Genomic DNA, 21,686 nt, shown 5'->3' with positions numbered 1-21,686 from the left:
ATGCTAATCATAAAACCATTATAACAGATAATTTAGTTTTATAATATTTAAAAATATCATGAAATTTTGATGCTTTTAAAAATTGTCGTGATGTGAGTGTGCTATGAAATAGCTACCAATACTTAAATTCGTATTTGTAGGCCTACTAGTTTGCAGAAAGAAAAAAATCTATAAGGTTTGATTGAAAAGATATTGAATTGATATGGTCCAAATTCAAATGAGCTGCTTACCGATGTAGAAAATTTAAAAGAATTTGGTTGGATTATCACGCATATGATCTCTTGCTTAGAGATTAAAATTTTAAAATAAATTAAATATTTTTAACATCCGGTCCTTCCTTCAATGATGAGGGTCAGTCATCTAATTTGCGGCCCATCCTAATCCATCACCATCATGTATGCTCATAGAGAAATGGGTAATTAAAAAATTATTGCCGGTGAACTACTTGTTAGGATGTTGGCCCATAACAGTGTGTGGTTAAGGTTACATCCACGTAGCGACCGGTCTGTAAATTCCCGTACAAAGTGTGCGTGTCCACGGACCATGCTAATACGGTATTTCCGGAGACGGCTATAGACGGAGTGACGGCGGGAAAGAAAGCAAGAGAAAGGGCGAAGAAAGAAAATGGTCGATCGGAGGTTCGTCGTCCGCCATAACGATGATCAGTTCTCCGTCGAATTCGACACCGGCGATGGTCTCGAGGTATGCAAAAGGGCAAAAAAAAAACTCTCTTTCTCTTATTCTCTCTCCTCTCTTCCCCCTTCCCCTCCTCCCTTTCTTCGAGGAGCCTAAAGAAATCTCTCAGAAATCTGCCGGTCGCCATAGGTTCTCAAATCCCAGATCTTCTCGCTGACATCCGTCCCTCCTGACGATCAAAAGGTCTCTCCTTTTCTCTTCTCTCGTGGATTTGAAATCCCTTCTCTTTGTTCTTCTAATCGGGTGAGATGAGCTTGAATTTTTCTCTTGGAAGATCTTGGCAGGGGAGGACAGTCTCCTCGTCACCGAAAGCTCTGATCTTGAAGCTATCTCGGAGAAACTCTGCTTGGTTTCGATCCAAGCAGAAGAACAAAAGCCGGAATCGGTTTGGAATCAAGAGGAATCCGATGAAAAATTGGCCCGACGCTTGCAGGTAGCTTTTTTTTTTTTTTTTTATATAAATTCAGATGTGGCTAAGTCTTTTATTTATCATCGATTTTGTTTGTTAGGCAGAAGAGGAGGCGCTGTTCTTCCAGCAGTATACCGCTAGTGGTAGTGGAGAGGAGTTTAAGAATAGGGTTCAGCCGTATGTCCAACAGGTTCTTATGGTAAATTCTTGATTTTGATCTCTATTCTTATCCCATTGTTCTTTAACCTATGATATTATTTTGCTTTCATATTTCAATTTTGATATGTATATTTGCCTTCCTATAGTATGAGGACCCGGTACGCCAAGAGGCTGCCCGTAAGTCAGTTCCTATTGATGAGATTGAGGAGAAGGCATTAGTCTCTCTGGCCAAGGTACAATTTTTCTGCCTTCTCTTTATTATATGAGCTTGTTGATCTCTATTTTGATAGGTATAATCTGTAGGTGGCTAATTTTTTTTAAAGGAAAATAAGGTGGTGGAAACAGAAAATGTGGGGTTAAAGAAGGATTCTTCACCATGTCAGCTACTTGATTTATCGCAGTTATTTTGGTATTTAAAGAATCAACTGGATGTTGATTATGAAACACCCTAATGGACTTGACTGCAGATTGATGACCTGCATGATTGTTAGACCTGATGGACTCAATTAGCATCACATGTTAGTACAGGATAACTAGCTTTGTGCATGTACTGACATGAGCAATGGTGTGAAGTTCCTTCTTAGTTTAGATGTCTTTTTATCCAGTTATAAAATGTTCTCAAGCTTTTTTAAGTTTTAGTTGTATCTGCTTATTTTGGTACTGCTCTCTTGCTTGTCTTGGAATTTTACAAACCCTTCACTGGATATGCTCAGAATTATCATGAAATGTTTTATTTTCCCTACTTCGATTGTGCTTAGAACTATCACGGAAGGATTTATTTTCCCTACTTTGATGTTCTTAATTTTCTTGATCCTCTCTTGATTTTAGTCTTGATTATTTTTTAAAATTTTTGATCCAACTACTATACTCAAATTTAATTCATGGTGTACCATCTGATGCCAGTAGGTTGCCATGTAATCAAAATCAGAATGTTAATAGTTTCAATACTTGAACCCTTGATCCAATTTTACCTTATGATGAGATTTCACATTCGTATGATCTATTTAAAAAGTGAACTGATAAGTTCTTAATGCTTACAATGCAAACCCTTTTCTCAATAAATTTTGTAAATATACTTAGAATTTAAGTTGATAAGATATTTTCTTCTGAACTTAGAAAAATTATCTATTGAGATGCCCTGTTTTGCTTACAAATGTAATGAAAATGAGGCATTTGAAGTGGTACAAGGAAAATAAAGCAAGAAAGTGCTTGCAAGCAACTATAGACATAGTGATGTGGACAAAATATGATGACATAATTAATTTTGTAGCATGCAACATTTTAATCCTAGAGCATATAGTAAATTTCTGCTATATTCTCTCCCTATCATGCCCACATTGTCAACAATGTCTATGAAGATTTCTGAGACATGCAAATAAGTACTTCAATTTTATTGGATATCTTTAACTATGGACATGCATTATTATACACTTTAATATCCTAGCAGTAGCAAGGTGATTCCTTTCTTTTTCCCAAGTCACATTTTTTAAAATCTTATGAACATTTTTTATGACATGTTCATATGCCATTTTTGTTACACTTTCTTTAATTTAAGTGCTTTATAAATGCATCTGTATCTTTTCAGTGGCAAGGTTACTGTCCTATATGTAAAGGTGCATTGTTAATTCTGCACGTTGATACTCGGATGATGCTAAATAGATGCATACTCATTCTCTTGTCTATTATCTTGTGGATTTGTGTGTTGTTAAAGTAACTTGATGATCACAATGACATTTCTGTCATGTCAGGAGGGGAACTTCAGTCCTTCAAAAGATGAGAAAGATTTTGCCTTCTTGCTTCAACTACTATTCTGGTTCAAGCAATCATTCAGGTCATACAGATGCCATGGTTATGTTATTAACTTCCAAAAGTTTCTTTGAAACATTATTTCATTATAGTAAAGTATTGGTTACTGGAGCAGCATTTGTTGCTGAATAGCTAACCACTCTCGGAATAGAACTAAGCACTGGTATTCACCCCCTAACAAGGAAACAAGTGAATAAAGTTATTTGGTATTTGGTTGGTGCTTACTTAATCCACCACTAAAGAGGTAACAACAGGTTCTCCACAGATCTGGATCTAAAGAGAGGAGAGAGGAGTGGTAGTAACTTGGGGAGGGTGAGACGTGAAAGTGAAAAAGTATGGTAAATTGTTGGCGCTAGGAGTAAAAACAGGACAAAAAATAGGGGCTTGATGAGCTGCCAGCCTGGTTAACTTTATGTCTGAAATAAAGTTAACTAGCTTACCTAGCTTTTCTCCCCTTTGACCAAATGAAGTTATCCACCACTTTTTTGGTGGCATTTGGTTGGTTAAGCTGGCAACCACCCCTTATCCACCTCTTAACCAGGAACCAAATGCTGTCTTGGTGTTCATATGTCTGAGCCAGTCTGTGCCTGACGATTGTTTATTCAAGCTATCTGAAATCCATTCTGGAAAAATGGATTGTTTCCTGCTATAGTTTTCTCAATTAGATGTCTTGGATTTTTATATGCTTAGTTGTACAGATAATGTTCTTAGTTACTTCTGGAATTGATGCATAGAAATATATATTTCTTTTCCTTTCATCCATGGAATTTAGTAACTTTTGAAGTATTGATCTAGTCAATGTGTACCAAATGCTTTTATAGAATCTAATATCTCATCTTTCTTAATTTATTTTTATTTATATGTTAGATAAAAGGAATGGTAGTAGTAAAGTATGCATGCACATGCTATACACCGTCCCTTCTGCTCTATGTTGAAGAAAGTTGCATTGGTAAAACCAGATTTAGTTTTTCATAGTGCCACATTCACCTTTTAGTCCCCAAATATTTAGTACAACTGCTTGAACCTTTTAATCCAAGCTTAAGTTTGGACCTTAGACTCTAGAGAAACAAGTGGACCTCAATGATTTTTAGGCAGCAAAGTGTGGTTTAACAAATTGGATGTGTTGGGATTCAGAATATACATAGTAGCAACAGTATCAGTGATGGTACTTGCCCCTTTATCAGGAAAAGCTAGGCAAGAACTTCGGTTAATCATAAACAAGACCTCTGTTCCAAGTTGGAGGATCATGAATGAAATATGCAGGAGATCCAACTTATAATAGGGCTTGCATTCTGAAAACCTCCTTAACTTCATCCAGACCTAGGTTGGACAAATAGTTTCTGGAACAAGCTTGTTCTATGTTTTGTTAAATCTGCAGAAGACTGCAACACTTCTGTTATGACCGGTCAAATGGGAAAGCAAAAAGGGGGCAGAAACTGAGCGATGGTCTCACAGACCATCATGATTTCCTTCTCCCCTCCTAGCCCTTTTTGGCTGGGCAAAGAAGGAATGCTGGAGTGCGATGAAGATGGAAAAAAAAAAAGAGAAGGAAAACCAAGCGATGGTGTGGAATGATCACAATGGTCTACTAGCCAGCTGTTTTTGGCTGTGGAACAATCTACTAGCATCAAGATGGGAAAAAAAAGGAAGAAAGAAAGAAGGAAAGAAAAATTGCGATAGGCTGGATGATTCAGCCGGATTGTGATGAAGAAGGGAAAAGAAAATTGGAAGGGAGACCGCGGCCACCAGCAGCCTTGTCTTTCCATTCCTTTTCTGGTGGAATCTCTCCACTGGCAGCAACCTCACTTGCCCATTTTGGAAAGAAGTGCGAGAGGAGATCACGAAATTACTGGTCTCCTCCCTCCCTCTGTATCTTCCCGTCCCCTACCTCCCATAACCGCCATGAACTTTCCTCTCTCTCTCTCTCTCTCTCTCTCTCTTCTCCCTCTTCTCCTTTATGTCTTTCTCCCTCCTCCACTTCTTTGCTCGGGCTTGCCTTGCTCTGCTTTTGGCTGTCGGATTTGTGGTTGCCACACTCGTTGAAGCTAAGGTAAGGTTCCTCATTTCCTCCCTCATTCTTCCACTTCTCGATTAACTCCGCAATGACTGGAATCCGACAATGGATCGCCAAGAAAAAGCCTCGAAACCTCTCCTATGCTCTTTTCTTCCTTGGCCTCGCCATCCCTTTTGGCGGTTGTTTCCCCATCGTCGAGCTTCCATGACCGATGCCCTTGTTGCGCAAAACCACTGCCTAGCCGTCGTGCTCTTCCCCCTTCCCCTGTTTCTTGAAAGGGCATACTGTGATACCCCACCCCTATGCATGGATCTCAAAGCAACATCAAAAAAAAATTTTGAGAAGAAGACTCTGTAACGGAGTCTAAGAAGATTCCATAATAGAGTCTTCTTTTTCCTAAGCAACTCCCAACCAGAGTCGGAAATCACCATCGGACAGGAGTCAAACTCCTCCCCTCCAGTCCTATTTAGAGGGGAGGGCTCTTCTCTTTTCCTCCCATCAAGAATCGAGGACAAATCCGAGGAAGATCGCCGGAGTTTGCTTTTCGAGAAACCTTCATCGTGTCTATGGGAAGCACAACTAATCCTCATTAGAAAATCAATGTAAGAACCCAACATCTTTTGATTAGCCTTCCTCTCCCTCTTTTGCGCTCCCTATATCTCGGATTTCGATCGGCAAACCATCGGATTTTGTTCAAAAATGGTCGTCATAATGATTCCCTTGTTTCCACCCTTTCTTTCGGATTTTCCGGCATCGCACGATGCCACCGTTTGTCGGTGGGATGTCGTCCCTGGTGTCGCTGTGGCCCCTATCGTCGTCGGCCATGGCTACAGTCGGCGGTGGGTTCTCTGTCCGAAGGAGCAAGGGGACATGAGTCCCCTGTTCCGTTAAAAGAAGGGAGAAGAGAGGGACGTGGGTCCCCTCTTCCATGAAGAAAAAAGAGAGAAAAAGAAAAAAAGAGAAAAAGTAGAAAAACTTAAAAAAAGAGAGAGAATTTCTCTCTCTTCTCTCTCTTCAGTCTGAACCCCTACTTTCTCTCTCTAGAATATTGAATTCTCTCTCTACTTTCTCTCTCTTCACGTGCATCGCACTATTTTTTCTCTAGAATTTTATTTTCTCTCTCTAGATCAATTCTCTTTATTGATGGATTTCTTTTTCTAGAAGTCATCTCCCTAAGATTAGTCCAGTGAAGGACTTCTTTTCGATGATTTTGATAGAACTTAGTGAAGGATCCTAATCCGCAATCGTCGGATAACGTGTTGGCACCTATCTTGATCAGATCAGATATCTTTAGATTTAATCATCTTTAATTGAATAAAGTTAATATGATTACTATTCATCATGTCTTCCTTAATTATTTGTGTCTTGTATGATTATTGGGCTCAATTATGTTTAAGGATATATTTGTCTTGACAAGAAAATATTCAATAGGGGATACTATGATATGATCTATGAATTGAAGATTCTGAAAAAGAAATTCATGAAATTATATAGATTTGTTGGAATGCGTATGAGGTAAGAATGTAACTCTTTTTCTAGATTTTTTAGCAAATTATATCATATTTACATCATTAAATTTTGAAGTGTATTATTTGTGATTTGTGAATATGAAGCATGATATTTGTTGGTTAAATCTATTATATATACTATTGATGCATTATCGAAAGCATTGATTGTGATTAATTGATTTTGATTTCGGATGGTTGTGTATTATTCGATTGAAATACGAAATTGAATTTATCGATAAGAAAGATTTGAATCTCGAAATGAATTTTGACTCGCAGCCTGATTATGTGTCGATACGCTGCTAATGGGGGTTATGCGTTGGTATATCGATATCCTACCGTGGGAGTTATGTATCGATACCCTGCCAATGGGGGTTATGCGCTGGTATATTGATATTTTGCCAGTGGAGGTTGTGCGCTAGTATATCGACACCCTGCCAGTGGGGGTTATGTGCTGCTACTGTGATTAGTTCATGGCTGTTGAGGTGAACCGAATGTTTTGAAAGGAACCGATTTATGAATATGAAAATGAATTTTGAAAAGATTGAATTTGAATGATCTTATTTTGATAGTGTTGTATATTTAAATTGATGTATCTTGCATGTTTATTTTTAGTATATTATTATTGCGGATTTATCTAATTAAAGAGGACATTGCTTACTGGGCTGTGTAGCTCATGATGAGTTTTTATTTTTTTATAGATTCCAAGATCTAGCTTGACTCAGGGATTCGATATGGGAGAATAAATTAGAGCAAGATTTTAATATTTTGTTTTAGATTAGGATTTATTGAGATTTGATTGTAAGATTATAGAATTTTATTTTGTAAGACTTAATTTAGTTATTTGAAATAAAGTTGAATCATAAATTATTTGAATTCTATTCCGCTGTGATGCATTGATATCGTCATGAGATGCTTTGTATGCTTATGAGGAGAGCTCTTCATGAGTACGCATCGGTTGCCACGACCTCCTAGCTCGTGATCTCGGGTTGGGGGTGTGACATGTGCTCATTCCCCTGTTCCACCAAAAGAAAAGAAAAAGAAAAATCTTATTCACTGCTTGATCTTCCCCTCCACTCCTAACCTATAGATTTCACTTGAGAATCTTATTCTTCTTTATATACCCACTGGATGGATCTGATTGAGGATCCTAGACCAGCATTATGAAGTCCGCTTGGATTGGTCATTTCCTTCTCTTTTCCCTGATTTGGGTATAAAACCAAATCAAGTCTAGTTTGGGTCCCCTAGAACTTCTTTTTTCATAATTAGATTTCTAAATAGCACATATAAATTAATCTATCTCTTAAAATGATTTTGGATAGGTGCATCTGATTTGCTCATTTGACCAAGTGATATTCGGGCAAACCGAGGTTAGTGACCTTGATACAAATCTTACTGATTTTGTATTATCGGTCAATTTCAAAAAAGAATGGAAACATAAATTTAAATTATATTGACATTATTGGCTTTGTATTTTCTAATAAAATTTATGATCAACCATATAATTGTTTAATGATTCGTATTTTTATGGTATCATCTCTTGGATACTCATGTGTGAATAATTTCTAAATTGTGAAAAAGTTTATTTTTATGAAGTTTATAAAAATACTTGAGTTGCTCTAAATAAATTTAAGTTACTCTTATTTATAAAGATTATTTATGAATTACTAACTCTATAAATTTATTTAATATTTTATATACATTTGATTTAAGAAATTATGCTTTAAGAAAATATGACTTAAAGAAATATAATTTAGAAAAAAAGATCACAAGCTCTCGGATAGCTATGACCGCCCCTATTGGGGTCAATCGACATCTTGGAGCTAGCATCCAAGAAAAATAACCTTCGACCAATGGGTTAAAGTTGGTAATGACAAGGACCGCCAAACGGGAATTGGGCCCGGTGTTGGCCAGCCAATGGTACGGTTCAGTATAGCTCTGTACTGGTCTGTGCCAGGTTGAACTGACAGGGTAGAGAAGGGGAGAGGGAGAAGAAAGAGAGGAAGAGAGAGAGGGGAGAAGGAGAGGCAGAGGGAGAGGAAGAGAGGGCATCCGATAGCCGTCAAAGGCCATTCGAGCTCTTTTTGAGCTCTGTAAGGGCGGAGGGAGGGAAGAAAAGAGGGGGAGATTTTATCGGATTATCAAAGACCCTCGGAGGCCTTCGGATGGGCGAAAACGCTACAGCGAGCTCTCCGATGGCCAACAAGCTAGCGTCGAGGGAGTTGAGGGTGGTTGAGGCCGGAGGAGGGTCTCCACCCTCCTCTAGTTCGAAATAGAGGTTTATTCCTATTTCGAATTTTTTATTTTGATTTTTAATGGACGAAGTTGGCAACGCTACCGCAAGCTCTCTGACAGCTAACTTTGCCCATTAAAAACCAAAAAAAAATTTGAAACAGGGGTTAATCCTTGTTTCGAGCTGGAGGAGGGCCATCGGCCTCGGCCGCCCTTAGCTCCCTTGATGCATGTTCGCCGGCTGTTAGAGAGCTCGCGGCGATGTCGCCGCCTATTTAGAGGACTCCAAGGGCCTCCGATGATCCGATAAGATCTCCCCCTCTCTCTTCTTCCCTCTCTCCATCCTTATTGAGCTCGGATGGCCTCCGACGGCCTTCGCTTCCTGTCCCTCTCCTTCTCTCTCTCCTTTCTCTCTTCCTCTCTTTCTTCTTCCTCCCCCCGAGGTGGCTGCTGTGCTATTTTTCATGCCGAAACCGGGCTGGTTTCCCATCGGTACGGTTCGGCACGGCCTAAACCGTCCGGTTTGGGACGGTTCGGCGAACGATGGATAATAAAAATGAACCATGAAATCTTTTCGATTATGAAAACAGCTCTATCACGGTTTATAGTGATCATAGCATGAGAAACTTGTGAGCATTATTAAAAAGATGATATGGGTAAATGACAAGTGTCTGATGACTATGATTATTTTCATATTGCACTTGAATTCAGTTTTACATACTAACATGATTGATACATACATGACTGGATTGTTAGAATGTAGTTTGTTATATTATTATGACTACTTAATGTTTTATTTTATAGTAAAAGTTATCTTCTATACATCAAATCATGTGAAACTTATACTTGATCCAGAAAGGTGGTGCATGGTTACTCAGTTTTGTAGCTCATCCTCTCCTTTATTTTTTTTTTCAAATGAATAAGGCTGCTAGGAGCAGGAAGGGATATGCTAAGCAAAGTTCAAGATAATAATCTTCTATGTTAGATGCTCTATGCCCGCACGTCTTTGCTTAATAAATAGGAAAAAAATTTTTGGACCCTATTTATTATTGTATAATTTTTATACAGATTATCATTTGGGCTTCATGTTATTATGGCCAACACCTCGCGGTAGCATGGCCATGTCATGTTTCAGATTTGGGGCATGACAACTTCTATATTACTGCTGGTGCAGCACACTCATGTACACTGGCATGCAACTACCTTTTTCTAGAGCACAATGAAAAATCATTTGTCTCCAGAGAAACAAAATATGATTGATTAAACATTATAGATTCTAAAAGAGTTTCAAAAGAGTATCTTGGTCTGTTTTCTCAGCATGAAGATTTGGTACCGCTCTGTCAACTCACGGCCTGCAAATCAGTAGGCATTGATACTGGCAGTTTTTTGTGTGTAGGAAGTGCAATGGAACTTCACAAATGCTAGCTTTATATCATCGACAGTAGGTCTAGATATGCAGAAGGAGCAGAAAAAGCCAAATACCACACATAATTTCTGTAAATGTACAACAAAACTTAGGGAAATCTTAGCTAATAGGTACTGAGGATAGTAGATTATATTTCCACATATTATTGGACCATTTACACAGTATCATTAGCAGGCCATCATATGGCCAAGGATTTCATTGGATATATGATCCGTCTTGGCTCAGTTTGATTCAAAAGAAGAAAGAAGAAGCCACTCACAAATTGCAGATCTCTATCAATGAAATTGTTGGTGATAGGGTCTGCCCACAATCAAGGATCCTGCAATTCTTTTTCAACAATCACATCAACAAGGATAGGAAGACCAACTACATGTTTATTTCTCATCAAGGATAGGATGATGGTGAGCTTCAATAACTAAATACTTGCATTTCACTCCCACAGATTGTTTTCAAGTTGAATAGTGTAGAATCATCAGCAGAGAGTTGATGTAGGGTAATCAGTTTTCTTTGTGGGGCTTGCAAAGTAGTGCAAGGCGAGATGGAATACTTCTTAGAGCACAGGAGGATCTTGTAAACCAACAGAAGGGGGGGAGTCTGCGAGCCCTGACAGCAACCATAGTTTAAACCTGTTACATGGTCAAATTGTTAAGCTGGATTTGTTTCTGTCAATTGGTGATGACAATGGAGGGGAAAAGCTAAGAAAACCTAGACGCTAGTTTTGAGGAAGGATTTTCCCAAACAAAATGTTTACGAAGGCCCTAAGCTAGAGTAGATGGATGAGTCAACCAATCCTGCATGTTTGTTGTAATTCTTATTAAGTACACTCTATCTGTCTTTCAGAATGATACACTCGAAAAGATGATGCTTACCACGTACTCTCTAAACTTATGGACTCTGAGTCAGCTTTATATTATCATTTTGTTCTCTTTTTTACTAATCAAATTGGGTATATAACATTTTGCCCAAAAAGTTGATTATGTAAGATAATCTTATTGGTGTTACTTGTATGATCTCAATGAGAACTCAGCATTCAGTACCTTTATTTATTCGGAATTTTAACATTAGTCAGCTGATATTTACTTAACATGTGTTTCTGTTTCATATGGTTATTTTTGCAGGTGGGTTAATTCACCGCCTTGTGATAACTGTGGTGGTGGAACCAATAATATTGGCATGGGTACTGCACTTCCTTCTGAGATTAAATTTGGTGGTACTCGTGTTGAGCTTTATAGGTATAATAATAAGCACAACTTTGAATGATATACTTTGATTTCAGCTCAATTTTTATATTGTTTCTCGATTATATGGCTTCTTATTAAGGGCATCCAATGCACGAGGCTCCCATCACTGCAACGTCTTTGAATTAGATGTATGCAGCCTTACGTCATATGTAGAGAGGCTATTTCTGTGCTTCAGACCCATGGCTCCTAAGTCACAATGGAGCAGCCTTACCATGGAGCACAAACCCATCCTTTATATAGTTTCTTATAGGTGTATATCATATTTTATAGACATGTAATATATTATTCATTTTATGTCACTGCACATGTTTGTTTTTTGCTAACCTTGGAAGAAAGAAAGGCGGTCTTTGCCCTAAACGCTGTGCACCTTAACCTTTTCTCATAGAGTCATGGTCAGAAATCCTTTTGGTTTGCCTTAATAGTAGAAAAGGTCCCCTCTTCCCTCCATTTGCTTAATGGAATTATGTGAATCACCACCTTTCCTCTCTCCATATTCTTGCCTTTTGTTTTGTCCCTTTATCCTTGATTTCTGTTTTATGTATCTTTTTCTTTTTTAATGTTCAATTGTCCAACCTGACTTTCCCCCCATCATCATCATCATCATCATCATCATCTTCTTCTTCTTCTTCTTTGTAAATTAGTAGCCACTCATATTTGTCTGCTTTAATGTTGTCTCTAGAGGTTGACAATAAGATGATGCCCCATGTTTCTTAAGAAATTAACCTCCAATTAGAGTCAGGTCCTTGAGTTGAGTAATTATTGTTTCAAATCATTATTCTATAGAAAGTGCCTTAGTTTCAATTTTGAATGCTGAAAGATTGAAGAGTGGTTAACAACTGCTTAACTGCATCACTGGTGTTGAGGGCACAGTTTGGGTGGTTGCTTTTAATAATTTAAGTGCACTATATATATAAACCAACACAAAAATCAGGATGTAGTTTTAAGAATTAGATATGGTGGATGAAGTTAGTGGCACCTTTGTTTTATTCTTATCATCACATGCCTCTAAGATTGGATGAGCTGCCAAACCAGATGGATCAATATGTTGGGCAGTAAAGAAGGTCCAAATTTGGAGTCATTCAAATTAGAATATCGAGCTAACCTGTTGACTGAATAGTGAGAAATAAAGTTAGAAGTGATGTCTAATGAATGTAGCAGCTGCACTTGATTAGGATAAAGGCTAACATTGTATTCAATCTATGAAAATGGGCAACAACATCTGTGGAAGTCCTTGCAAGGGAAAGGGTCTGGATTTTTTCAGAAGGGTCTGGAGGATGAGAGGAAGGTCCAAGTTAACTTGGATGGAGCTGTGAGAATGGATGTGTCGGGACTTGCTGGCAGGGGAGGTAGCATTTAATCGCAATAAATAACGGACTTAAAGTGGTCAATTTCAAATAGATAGGTAAAAATATGCTGGTTCAATTCATGGCATGGATTTCTGAAAACTTGACCATCTCCGAACAAATTGGTTTATCCATTGTATTTGGACCATGGGAGATGGTACCTCATTTCAGTTCTTGTTTGCATATTTGGCATCTTAAGTATACTAGAATGATACTCTATTATCTATGTGGACTATATTTTCCTTGACAACTTAATAATCTCCAGGTGCAATTTTTGTTCGAGCATTACTCGTTTTCCTCGATATAATGATCCATTAAAGGTATGGAGTCCTTTGGTGTTTTTGGTATTCATGATCTGAATGTCCTCCATATGTATTTGTATACGTTCGATATTAGGTGTTGATATTTAACTAAATATTTTATGAATCTGAGTTTTCTTGCTGGTGCCAGCTTCTAGAAACAAGGAGAGGGCGTTGTGGAGAGTGGGCTAATTGCTTTACACTCTATTGTCGAGCTTTTGGTTATGAATCTCGTCTGGTAAGTAACTGATCATTAAATTGTTAGAAAGACTAGCACGTCTATAAGAACAAGTATGCATTCGTCTTCATGAATCAGGTTTTTGAGCATTAGGCTCAAATGAGTTCATAATTTTTAAGAATGGCTTGTGGATAGGCAAATTAAAAAGTTCAACTTCATTAAAATGAAATCATACATGGACATGTATCTTTTCGTGGTGGTTAGTCTTTCATGAATGCCATAAGTATTTGCAAGACCTGATTAAGCAAGAGCATGTATTGGTGACTTACAAGATTATTACTAGAAACTTTTTGGGATAACCTTAATATGTTTCCTTTTTAAGGTATTGTCTAGTCCAAACTCAAACAGCAGTTGCTTTTCACAAGTCAACTATATTAGCTACCTAAGTTTGGCATTTGGGCCTAGAATATCATCCTTCTCTTTTAATTGGTATATTACTAAACTTAAGAGTTGTTAGTGGTTAAGGACATAAAAGAAAGTGCGATGGTTGTGCCACAGCTAAGCCACTCCATGCATGTATGAACGACCTAACCCCACTTTATATAGCCACACCATTGAGACTGAAGGATTCTTAGGGAGTGAAGCCTGATGCTAGGCAAGCCTCGAAGAGCTCTTATAAATAATGCTTCATTACAATCTTATTTGGGTTATGCATTGTACAAGTTGTGTTTATAGCACTTATTTAATGACAAAGCTCTATTCTACATGTGAAGAAGCCAACTCAAATTGTGGTATTTGACTTCCTGCACTTCATGCTGTTATAGTGAAGCATTGTTAAGGCATACTTGTATGGGTCTTATTCTCACATCTTGAGATGAAGCTATGTGGAAAAACTTGAACTTGTGAATGATGCTGCATATGATGAGGCATACAATGTGTAAAGAGATTTGGGTGGCTTAAGATATGCTCTATCAATTGAAAAGAAAGAGTTTAATTTTATAGTTTGGCATGGCGTGTGTGGCCTCCAAAGACTAGGCTTAGGAATGTGTACATATTGCAGAAACATTGTGTTGATATGGACCAAAAATCATCTTTATAGTATTGTCATCAATATTCTCCACAGTTGGTGTACGCGATAATAGATCTTTAGTGATGTTCTATAGATGTGAGTTCAATAATAACATTCCTTAATACTGCTTTTTCATATAAGTTTTCGTCCATGCTAGATATTTATTATATATGAAGGCATATCCACTAACTTGCATGATCCGTTGTAGAGGGAACGTTCAGTAAAAGGCTTTAACCTTTTCCAGGATGGAAAAATCTGTAGGGGTATTGAGCATATGAGGAATGTATGAACTTATTTATGTTTCATTTTCAGATATTGGACTTCACTGATCATGTCTGGACAGAGTGTTTTTCGCATTTCTTAGGGAGGTAGTGTGACATCCACTCAGCTGCACCATCTCAGAATTTTTCATAACTAGTATTTGTAATAATTCTTAACTGAAAGACGTTTGTACCATAGCTAATTTCTGGAAACATGTTTAGGTGGATGCATCTTGACCCATGTGAAGGACTATATGATAATCCACTGTTATACGAAAAGGGGTATGCTTTTTTCCTGATTGCTAAATTTATTCTCCTACTTAAATATAATTTTCTATTACTTTATTAAAAACTTTAGAACTTTATTATGTTACATCCATATCTTGTTACTAAATAGATGATCTATTATATGCTTTTCCTGAAGCTGGAATAAGAAGCTGAATTACATAATTGCTATTGCAAAGGATGGAGTTTATGATGTCACAAAACGTTACACAAGGAAGTGGCATGAGGTTAACTTATAGCATTTCAATAATTGTTTGACCTTCACCATAATTTCCAAGGAGATTTTATTTATTTATTTATTGGTTCATTTGCAGGTCCTGTCTCGACGTAACATTACAACAGAAGCATCTGCCTCTGCTATTCTTTCTTCTATAACAAAAGAATGCCGTGCTGGATATTCATTTGAAGCACTTTCGGTGCTGGAATATCGTGACAAGATAGAAGCAGAGGAACTTGAGAGAGGGATCCATCTTCAGATTGATGCTTCAATATCATTACCTGGGAGGCAAAGTGGGGATGTTGAATGGCGAAAAGCAAGATCTGAATTGGGTTCTAATGAAAATAATTCATATACCCATTCTTCTTGCCCAGTCCGAATATGTGTAGATGCTCATGTTAGAAACATCTACAATGCTTTTGTTCTTCTTTTAACCCACTTTCTTGATAATGATCTTCCAAAAGCTAAAACTGTTGAAGTCCTAGAGATGCTTAAAAGATTGCTACTGGATCTTAGAAATATCTCTTTCAGGCAACGGCGATCTTTCTTAAATCAAAATGCATTCCAGTTTTCTGAGAAGATGATGCACTGCCTTCAAGAATTGTTTTCTGCCATATCCTTAAAGGGGGAGTTGGAGAATGATGGAAAGGTTTGCATTTCCTTAGCTGGTGATCCAGTTCACACTTCTATAGCTTTACCGGTGGCTATAGATGTGGTTGATGAAATAATTGATAATTATAAATCTGCCAACTTTTCTGCAAAAGATGTACAATTTCCCAAAGTCAATCGATTATGTTCTGGCAGAGTTCTTGCAAGTGGCGAAGAACTTCCTATTGGAATTGTGAGTAGCATCAAATTGTTGGCCTTGATCTCTTGGTGTATTTGTTCATACTGAGTTATTGCCGGCTTTGACAATTCTAATATTTCAAATGATTTCAGGCTACATCAGCATTTGATGGTATTCGTTTGTCTAAATGGGAAGAACCAAATGGAGCGAAAGGTATTACCAAGCAGATTAGCATTATATTTTCCTCCATAATTTCAATACATGAAAGTTTTCCGCATCCATTCAATATTTTACAGTACCTTTATTCTTCTAGGTTTCTCATTGTTCTTCTAGTCTGAGCTCCTTTATTACATCTAAACATAGTCCTTTCTAGCTTCTAAATTGCACTTAATCAGATTATGTGTTCAAATGCTTGGCCCATGCTGGTTAGTGGACCAGGTAGAGGGCATGCCAGCCTGTATTAACTTTTAGTGGTTTGGCACAGGTTGACATGGTGCTGAGCCCAATATATTTTTTATTATTTTATTTTTACTTTTGTTCTAGCATGGTATGGCAAGTTACTGCCTTGCTGGCAACTGGTAGTTGGCACAGGCCGTTGGTAGCGGCATTTATATCCTTGGACCAAACCACTTGAATTGGTCTAATACATTGGCATTAAAATTAAGCATCAAATAAGGTGCCTTATTCCAAATTTATTTTTTCTGTCCATAATCCTTCTGTAAAATTTATGCATGTGCACCACATAGATTAGTTATTTCCAAGTAACTTTGATGCATAAATTTTACCTAGTTCTTTAAAGTGAGGGTTGAAGTCCCGGCGTGAGGGGGCATCCTGGACACCCTGTCCTGTTCCTTTATGGGACCTGAGACAGGTGTGGCACCTCAAAACCGATGTTTGCAGGCTGTCGTATTCATCCGCCTTCCCTCTTGGTCGAGACGCACTGATATGGCCATCCCACTTTCATCTTGCTGGGGATGATGCTAGCGGCAATCAGAGGAAGTTAAGTTTTGCATGCATGACTTTGAACTCTATGTTCTACATTTAACTTTCACCTCAAAAATATCATATAAAGATTAAACAATAAATACTGACATTATACAATGTTTTATATTTAAAAAAATAATATTATGTAAAATAAAACACAAAAAAGAGAACACATATTATATTATATACATATATATAATATTATATATTTATATCTTCTAAAACGTAATATTAAAAATAATAAAATTCAACTAGGTTCAATCTTTTTATTTCCCATAAGTATAAAAATTTAGATAATGTTTCTTGCTCATCCTCTTCTCTAGCATGGTCACCATGTTAACTACCAGTAACTTAAAGAACATACACCAAATAAAGTTTACTTATCCTCATTTTGTTTGCATAGTTTGACAGTCTTGCTTCACTGCCCGTCACATGCCATTTAAGCATTAAATTGTAAGTTACAATGCCAAAGTACTGAAAGGTAAAAGGGGCTGGTTATGCGACAAAACCCTGTGCAGTAAAAATTGTCATTTTTCATCAATCGACATCATTTTTGCCTTGTCTTGGATTGCCAAGGACTCATGTAGCATCAATTATAATAGATTATTGCTTGATAATCATGAAAGAATCTCCAATAATTTGAAGGCTACAAGAAATTATAATGTCAGCTTTAAGTAGATATATGAGCAAGATAATATGTCAAGAAATATGCCAGCTTTTGAAGTTTAAATATTTTTAAAAATAAATAAAACAGTATATTTAATATATGTTAAGAAAAAACCAGAAAAATATAAAAAATAGTGTCCCAAGCAAGTGCCAAGACATTTGACTAGGACGGTCACTGGGAGGGGGTGGGACTTGGGATATCCCATTCTGTGGGAAAACCATTATGCCCCTGTCCATGGGATTTAAAATCTTGCTTTAAAGTCTCCTCCTTGTAGTTTCATTGGCATGCAGCAACTAGAAAAGATCCCAATGACATATCTATGTGCTATAAAACCTGCTTTAAATCTATTGAAAACAGAACCATCTATACCCCAACCCTAATGTGTATATGAGGGATCACATCAAATGAGTGCTTTACAAAATCAGTTTGATGACTTTTGAGTCCTGGTCGTCAAAAGGAGTTATCCATTTTCCAAGATGGATTCCTATATTTTCTGTTTGTGACTAGTAATGTGAATTTATTATTTTATTGCATCTGAAGTGTCTACTTCTTTGTATTTTTTTTATTTATGGAATGTTCGTCATCATGTTGACTACATTACTGCTGTTTCAATGCATATGTTTTGTTTTTGTCCTCATTGGTGGTCCACTACATTTTATTCCTTTCTCTGGACCATGAGTTCTGATAAGCTCATGCAGCCGAGATGCAATTGACCAAATGACCTTTACACTTAGAAAGAATAGATAGAAAAAGGTAAAATGTCCTGCCTCGAACTGCTTGTTCGGGGCATGTAGTGAACTGCTCCAGGGCAGAAGCAAGATGGATGGTATGTCGGGTCAGGATAGGAATGGAACTGGCTTGACTGACCTGAACTGACTAGAACTGTCCAGTTTTGCTTCATTCTAAGCAGCTTAGGCGGTTCACTACCTGTAATACTCTTTTAGTTGAGGGAGGCACATAGAAGGCCTCTTGTGCCCTCTTTGTCCTCCCACACTTATTTTTTTACCTCAAACAAAAAAGGTCTCAGAGAAGCCCATATTTTTGTGGATTTCATCCAAAATCCGACTCCATTGAAGTAAAACTCCCTCTTCTCGTCCCCCTCACGTTTTTTCCCCTTTTTGAAGCCTAAAATAGGCAAAAAGGGTAAATGAGAGGAATCATGCCAAAATTTTGTATTTTGGCATAATTCATGATATGCTGTAGATCTTAGGATGATCAATTCAATGCCGAAAAAACATTATTTTTTGTTAATCATATAAAATTTTATATCAAAAATATATATTTGGATTAAAAATAATAATAAATAAAATGCTATTCGAAAAAAAATTAAAAGATTGGTAGCATGCTTGAGGGTATGCATACTATTTGCCATCTCAATTTGCTAGCAGTTTATTTAAACTTGGGCATGATCATGGCCAAGAAATGCCGTACTGGACCGAACACGTTTGGTACGGGGCGGGCCAAACCATCCCGGTGGAGAACCGAGACAGTTCTGGCATAGAAAACGGCACATACCGGTGCCGGAGAAGAAAAGAGAGGAAACGAGGAAAAGAGAGGAAGAGAAAGAGAGAGGAAGAAAAAGAGGGAGGGAGGTCTGCCGGAGGGGCCGCCAGAAGGCCTTCGGTGGGCCGTTGTGGCCGTCGGATAGCGTAAACGCCTCCCGCGGCTCTGCGGCGTGAAACAAGACGATTCGCCCCTGTTTTTCATTTTTTTAAAATATTTTTTTAAATGAAGCTGGCATGGGGTTTGCAGCTTATGCCGGCAAACCCAGTGCCGGCTTCATTTTAAAAAATATTTTTTGAAAAAAAACACTGAAACAGGGGCGGATCGCCCCTGTTTCACGCCGCGGAGCCGTAGGGGCCGTCAACGCCTCCTGCAAGCCACGGCGGCCCTCCGACGGCCCCTCCGGTGGACCCCCCTCCCTCTTTTTCTTTCTTCCTCCCTCTCTCTCTCTATTTCTCTCTCTTTCTCTTTTTTTCTTCTTCGGTTCGGCTTCGTTTTTCTTTGTCGGTTCGTCTCGGTTCGGAACGGAATGGAGGCGTGCCGAATCATACTGCCGGCCGGCCGATCCGGCTATCGGTACCGGTTCTACAGACCTTGATCATGGCTATGCAAACCTAACCCTAAAGTTAAATAAAATTTAAAAAACAAGTGGTGGTTAGCGCATTCCATAGGATAAAAAATTTGTACATAGTACCCTTGGTAGGATGCTGTACTAATCTGAATTAGAATTAATTTTCTAGATGTTTTATGATTAAATATTAATTTATTAATTAAAATTAATTTATAGCATATAAAAAAACTATAAAATTTTTTAAAATTATTATCATGTATAGATAATTTAGGAGTACATTTAAACTATATGATCTTAAATAATCTAAACTATACAATCTACTAGTTTTTGCATTACATTGTAAACTATATGATCTTAAATAATTATTTAAATAATTTCATTTACTAAAAATATATGATGTGGACGAGGTGTAGATTCAGGCTTCCATATGGGAAAGCTTGAATGTTAGTGGTAGAGGGAGAAGGTTGCCAAGCATAGGGCTCGATTTGGGCCCTCAGTTCAAGAGGTTTTTGGTTCCAAATTTGCGAAGGACGGCTTAAGCTTTAGGAGTCAATTAGTCAGAGAGATTGTAGGAAAAAGATGGCAGCCGGATTGCATCTATGTTTGGATCTTTTGACAGCTGAAAAGGAAAGAAGTCCAGGGATATACTCGAAGAGGTCACAATTCATGACGTAGATCCACGTCTTTTGAAACAAAGATTCTAAGCATCAAAGAATTGATACAATACTTGCAAAGGACAAAAAAAAAGATATGTGCAGAGTTATTGCTTTCTGGTTTTACTTTAGCCACATCTATACCAATGCCGCAGACAATACGTATTATCAATTTGCTTTCAACTCCATTTACAAAGCCAGTCGGGTGGAGATCCTCTTAGGTTGAAGAATACATATGGTGAACTACTGGGTGGTAACAAAGAGGAGCCAGAGAGATCAATAGCCTCGTACTAGTGCAAGTAGGACACCTATGATGTGACGATGTGTTGGTTGGATGGGGCCAAGCAGGCAAAGCATCATTAATTTCCTGATATATTGTGATAAGAACATTTTTCATAAGTCAATTGATGCTTCAAGTAAGATGCACGATGCCTATTACATCTTTAGCTTAATGAAGTGATTGATCAAATAGGGAACCAGTATGTTGTGCGGGTAATTATAGATAATGGACCATACTTTGAGGCTCCTGGAAGATTTTGATAATCATAAGGCCACATTTTCTAGACCACATTGCTGCCCATTGTACAGACTTGATTCTGATGGACATTGGCAAGATCTATGGGGTGAAACAGGTTGTGGAGACAGCCTAGTCCATTACAAATTCATATATAACTACACATGAGTTCTATCTCTGAGGAAGCACACACTTGCTTTCCCACACACTATATTGCATTCGATAGCCTTCTTGAAAATAAGGTAGGTCTACGTCAGATATTCATGAGTGCTGAGTAGTAGGAGAGTAGATATGCTGCAGTGGTGCAAAAGGCAGTCATGTGGAGGGCTTAGTTACAAGCCAAAAGTTTTGACAGTGGACTGAGAAAATAGTTAAAGCTACTGTACTATTATATTGAGTGCTTAGGGTCATCGATAGTGAGAGATACCTTTATATGGGCTTCTTGTATCATATGTTGAACCCTGCTAAAGTGAAGATCAGCAACACAAATCTAAGGTATGCCGATGAGTACATTGACATCATTGAGCAAAGGTGGGATTACCAAATGCATAGGGACTTTCATCTAGCAGGGATTACCAAATGAGCTGCTTTGCCATATTGATAGGTGATAGACACTTTATGAGGAATTAGATGTTGGGGCATATTTTGTATTTCAAATCCATTTGATATATGTATATTCAATTATATGTACTAATGCATGCAATTATATTACAATTGTTTTCATCAGTCGATCATATCATATTCGAGACCAACATGACATAAAACATTAAAGTAGCATCATAATCATAATTCAACCAAGGTTCATTGTGCTAGTACTTGGGCCCAGACCAATCAGTCGGTGCTATGTTCGGTATGCCCCCATGCCATT

The 21,686-nt window shown here is 37.8% G+C and overlaps 1 protein-coding gene across 2 annotated transcripts in view; it reads left to right on the top strand.

Moving 5' to 3' along the window:
- Positions 1 to 532: 532 nt before the first annotated feature.
- Positions 533 to 21,686, top strand: part of LOC105046814 (peptide-N(4)-(N-acetyl-beta-glucosaminyl)asparagine amidase) — a 37,101-nt gene continuing 15,947 nt past the window's right edge. For both annotated transcript variants that reach the window (XR_832340.4, XM_010925538.4), the window contains exons 1-14: positions 533 to 702; positions 826 to 879; positions 971 to 1,129; positions 1,206 to 1,304; positions 1,411 to 1,497; positions 3,013 to 3,095; positions 11,366 to 11,479; positions 13,097 to 13,151; positions 13,282 to 13,368; positions 14,690 to 14,745; positions 14,860 to 14,919; positions 15,062 to 15,149; positions 15,237 to 15,980; positions 16,079 to 16,139. Coding sequence is in view for 1 of the 2 variants with exons in the window: in XM_010925538.4 (XP_010923840.1) it covers positions 625 to 702; positions 826 to 879; positions 971 to 1,129; positions 1,206 to 1,304; positions 1,411 to 1,497; positions 3,013 to 3,095; positions 11,366 to 11,479; positions 13,097 to 13,151; positions 13,282 to 13,368; positions 14,690 to 14,745; positions 14,860 to 14,919; positions 15,062 to 15,149; positions 15,237 to 15,980; positions 16,079 to 16,139 (1,825 nt within the window). In the remaining variant the exon portion in view is untranslated. The remainder of the gene's footprint in view (positions 703 to 825; positions 880 to 970; positions 1,130 to 1,205; positions 1,305 to 1,410; positions 1,498 to 3,012; positions 3,096 to 11,365; positions 11,480 to 13,096; positions 13,152 to 13,281; positions 13,369 to 14,689; positions 14,746 to 14,859; positions 14,920 to 15,061; positions 15,150 to 15,236; positions 15,981 to 16,078; positions 16,140 to 21,686) is intronic.

Source organism: Elaeis guineensis, chromosome 6 (assembly GCF_000442705.2).
Source record: "Elaeis guineensis isolate ETL-2024a chromosome 6, EG11, whole genome shotgun sequence".
Classification (NCBI taxonomy): Eukaryota; Viridiplantae; Streptophyta; class Magnoliopsida; order Arecales; family Arecaceae; genus Elaeis; species Elaeis guineensis.
Note: the sequence above shows the minus strand (reverse complement) of the source record. Positions and strands in the feature narration are given on the sequence as shown.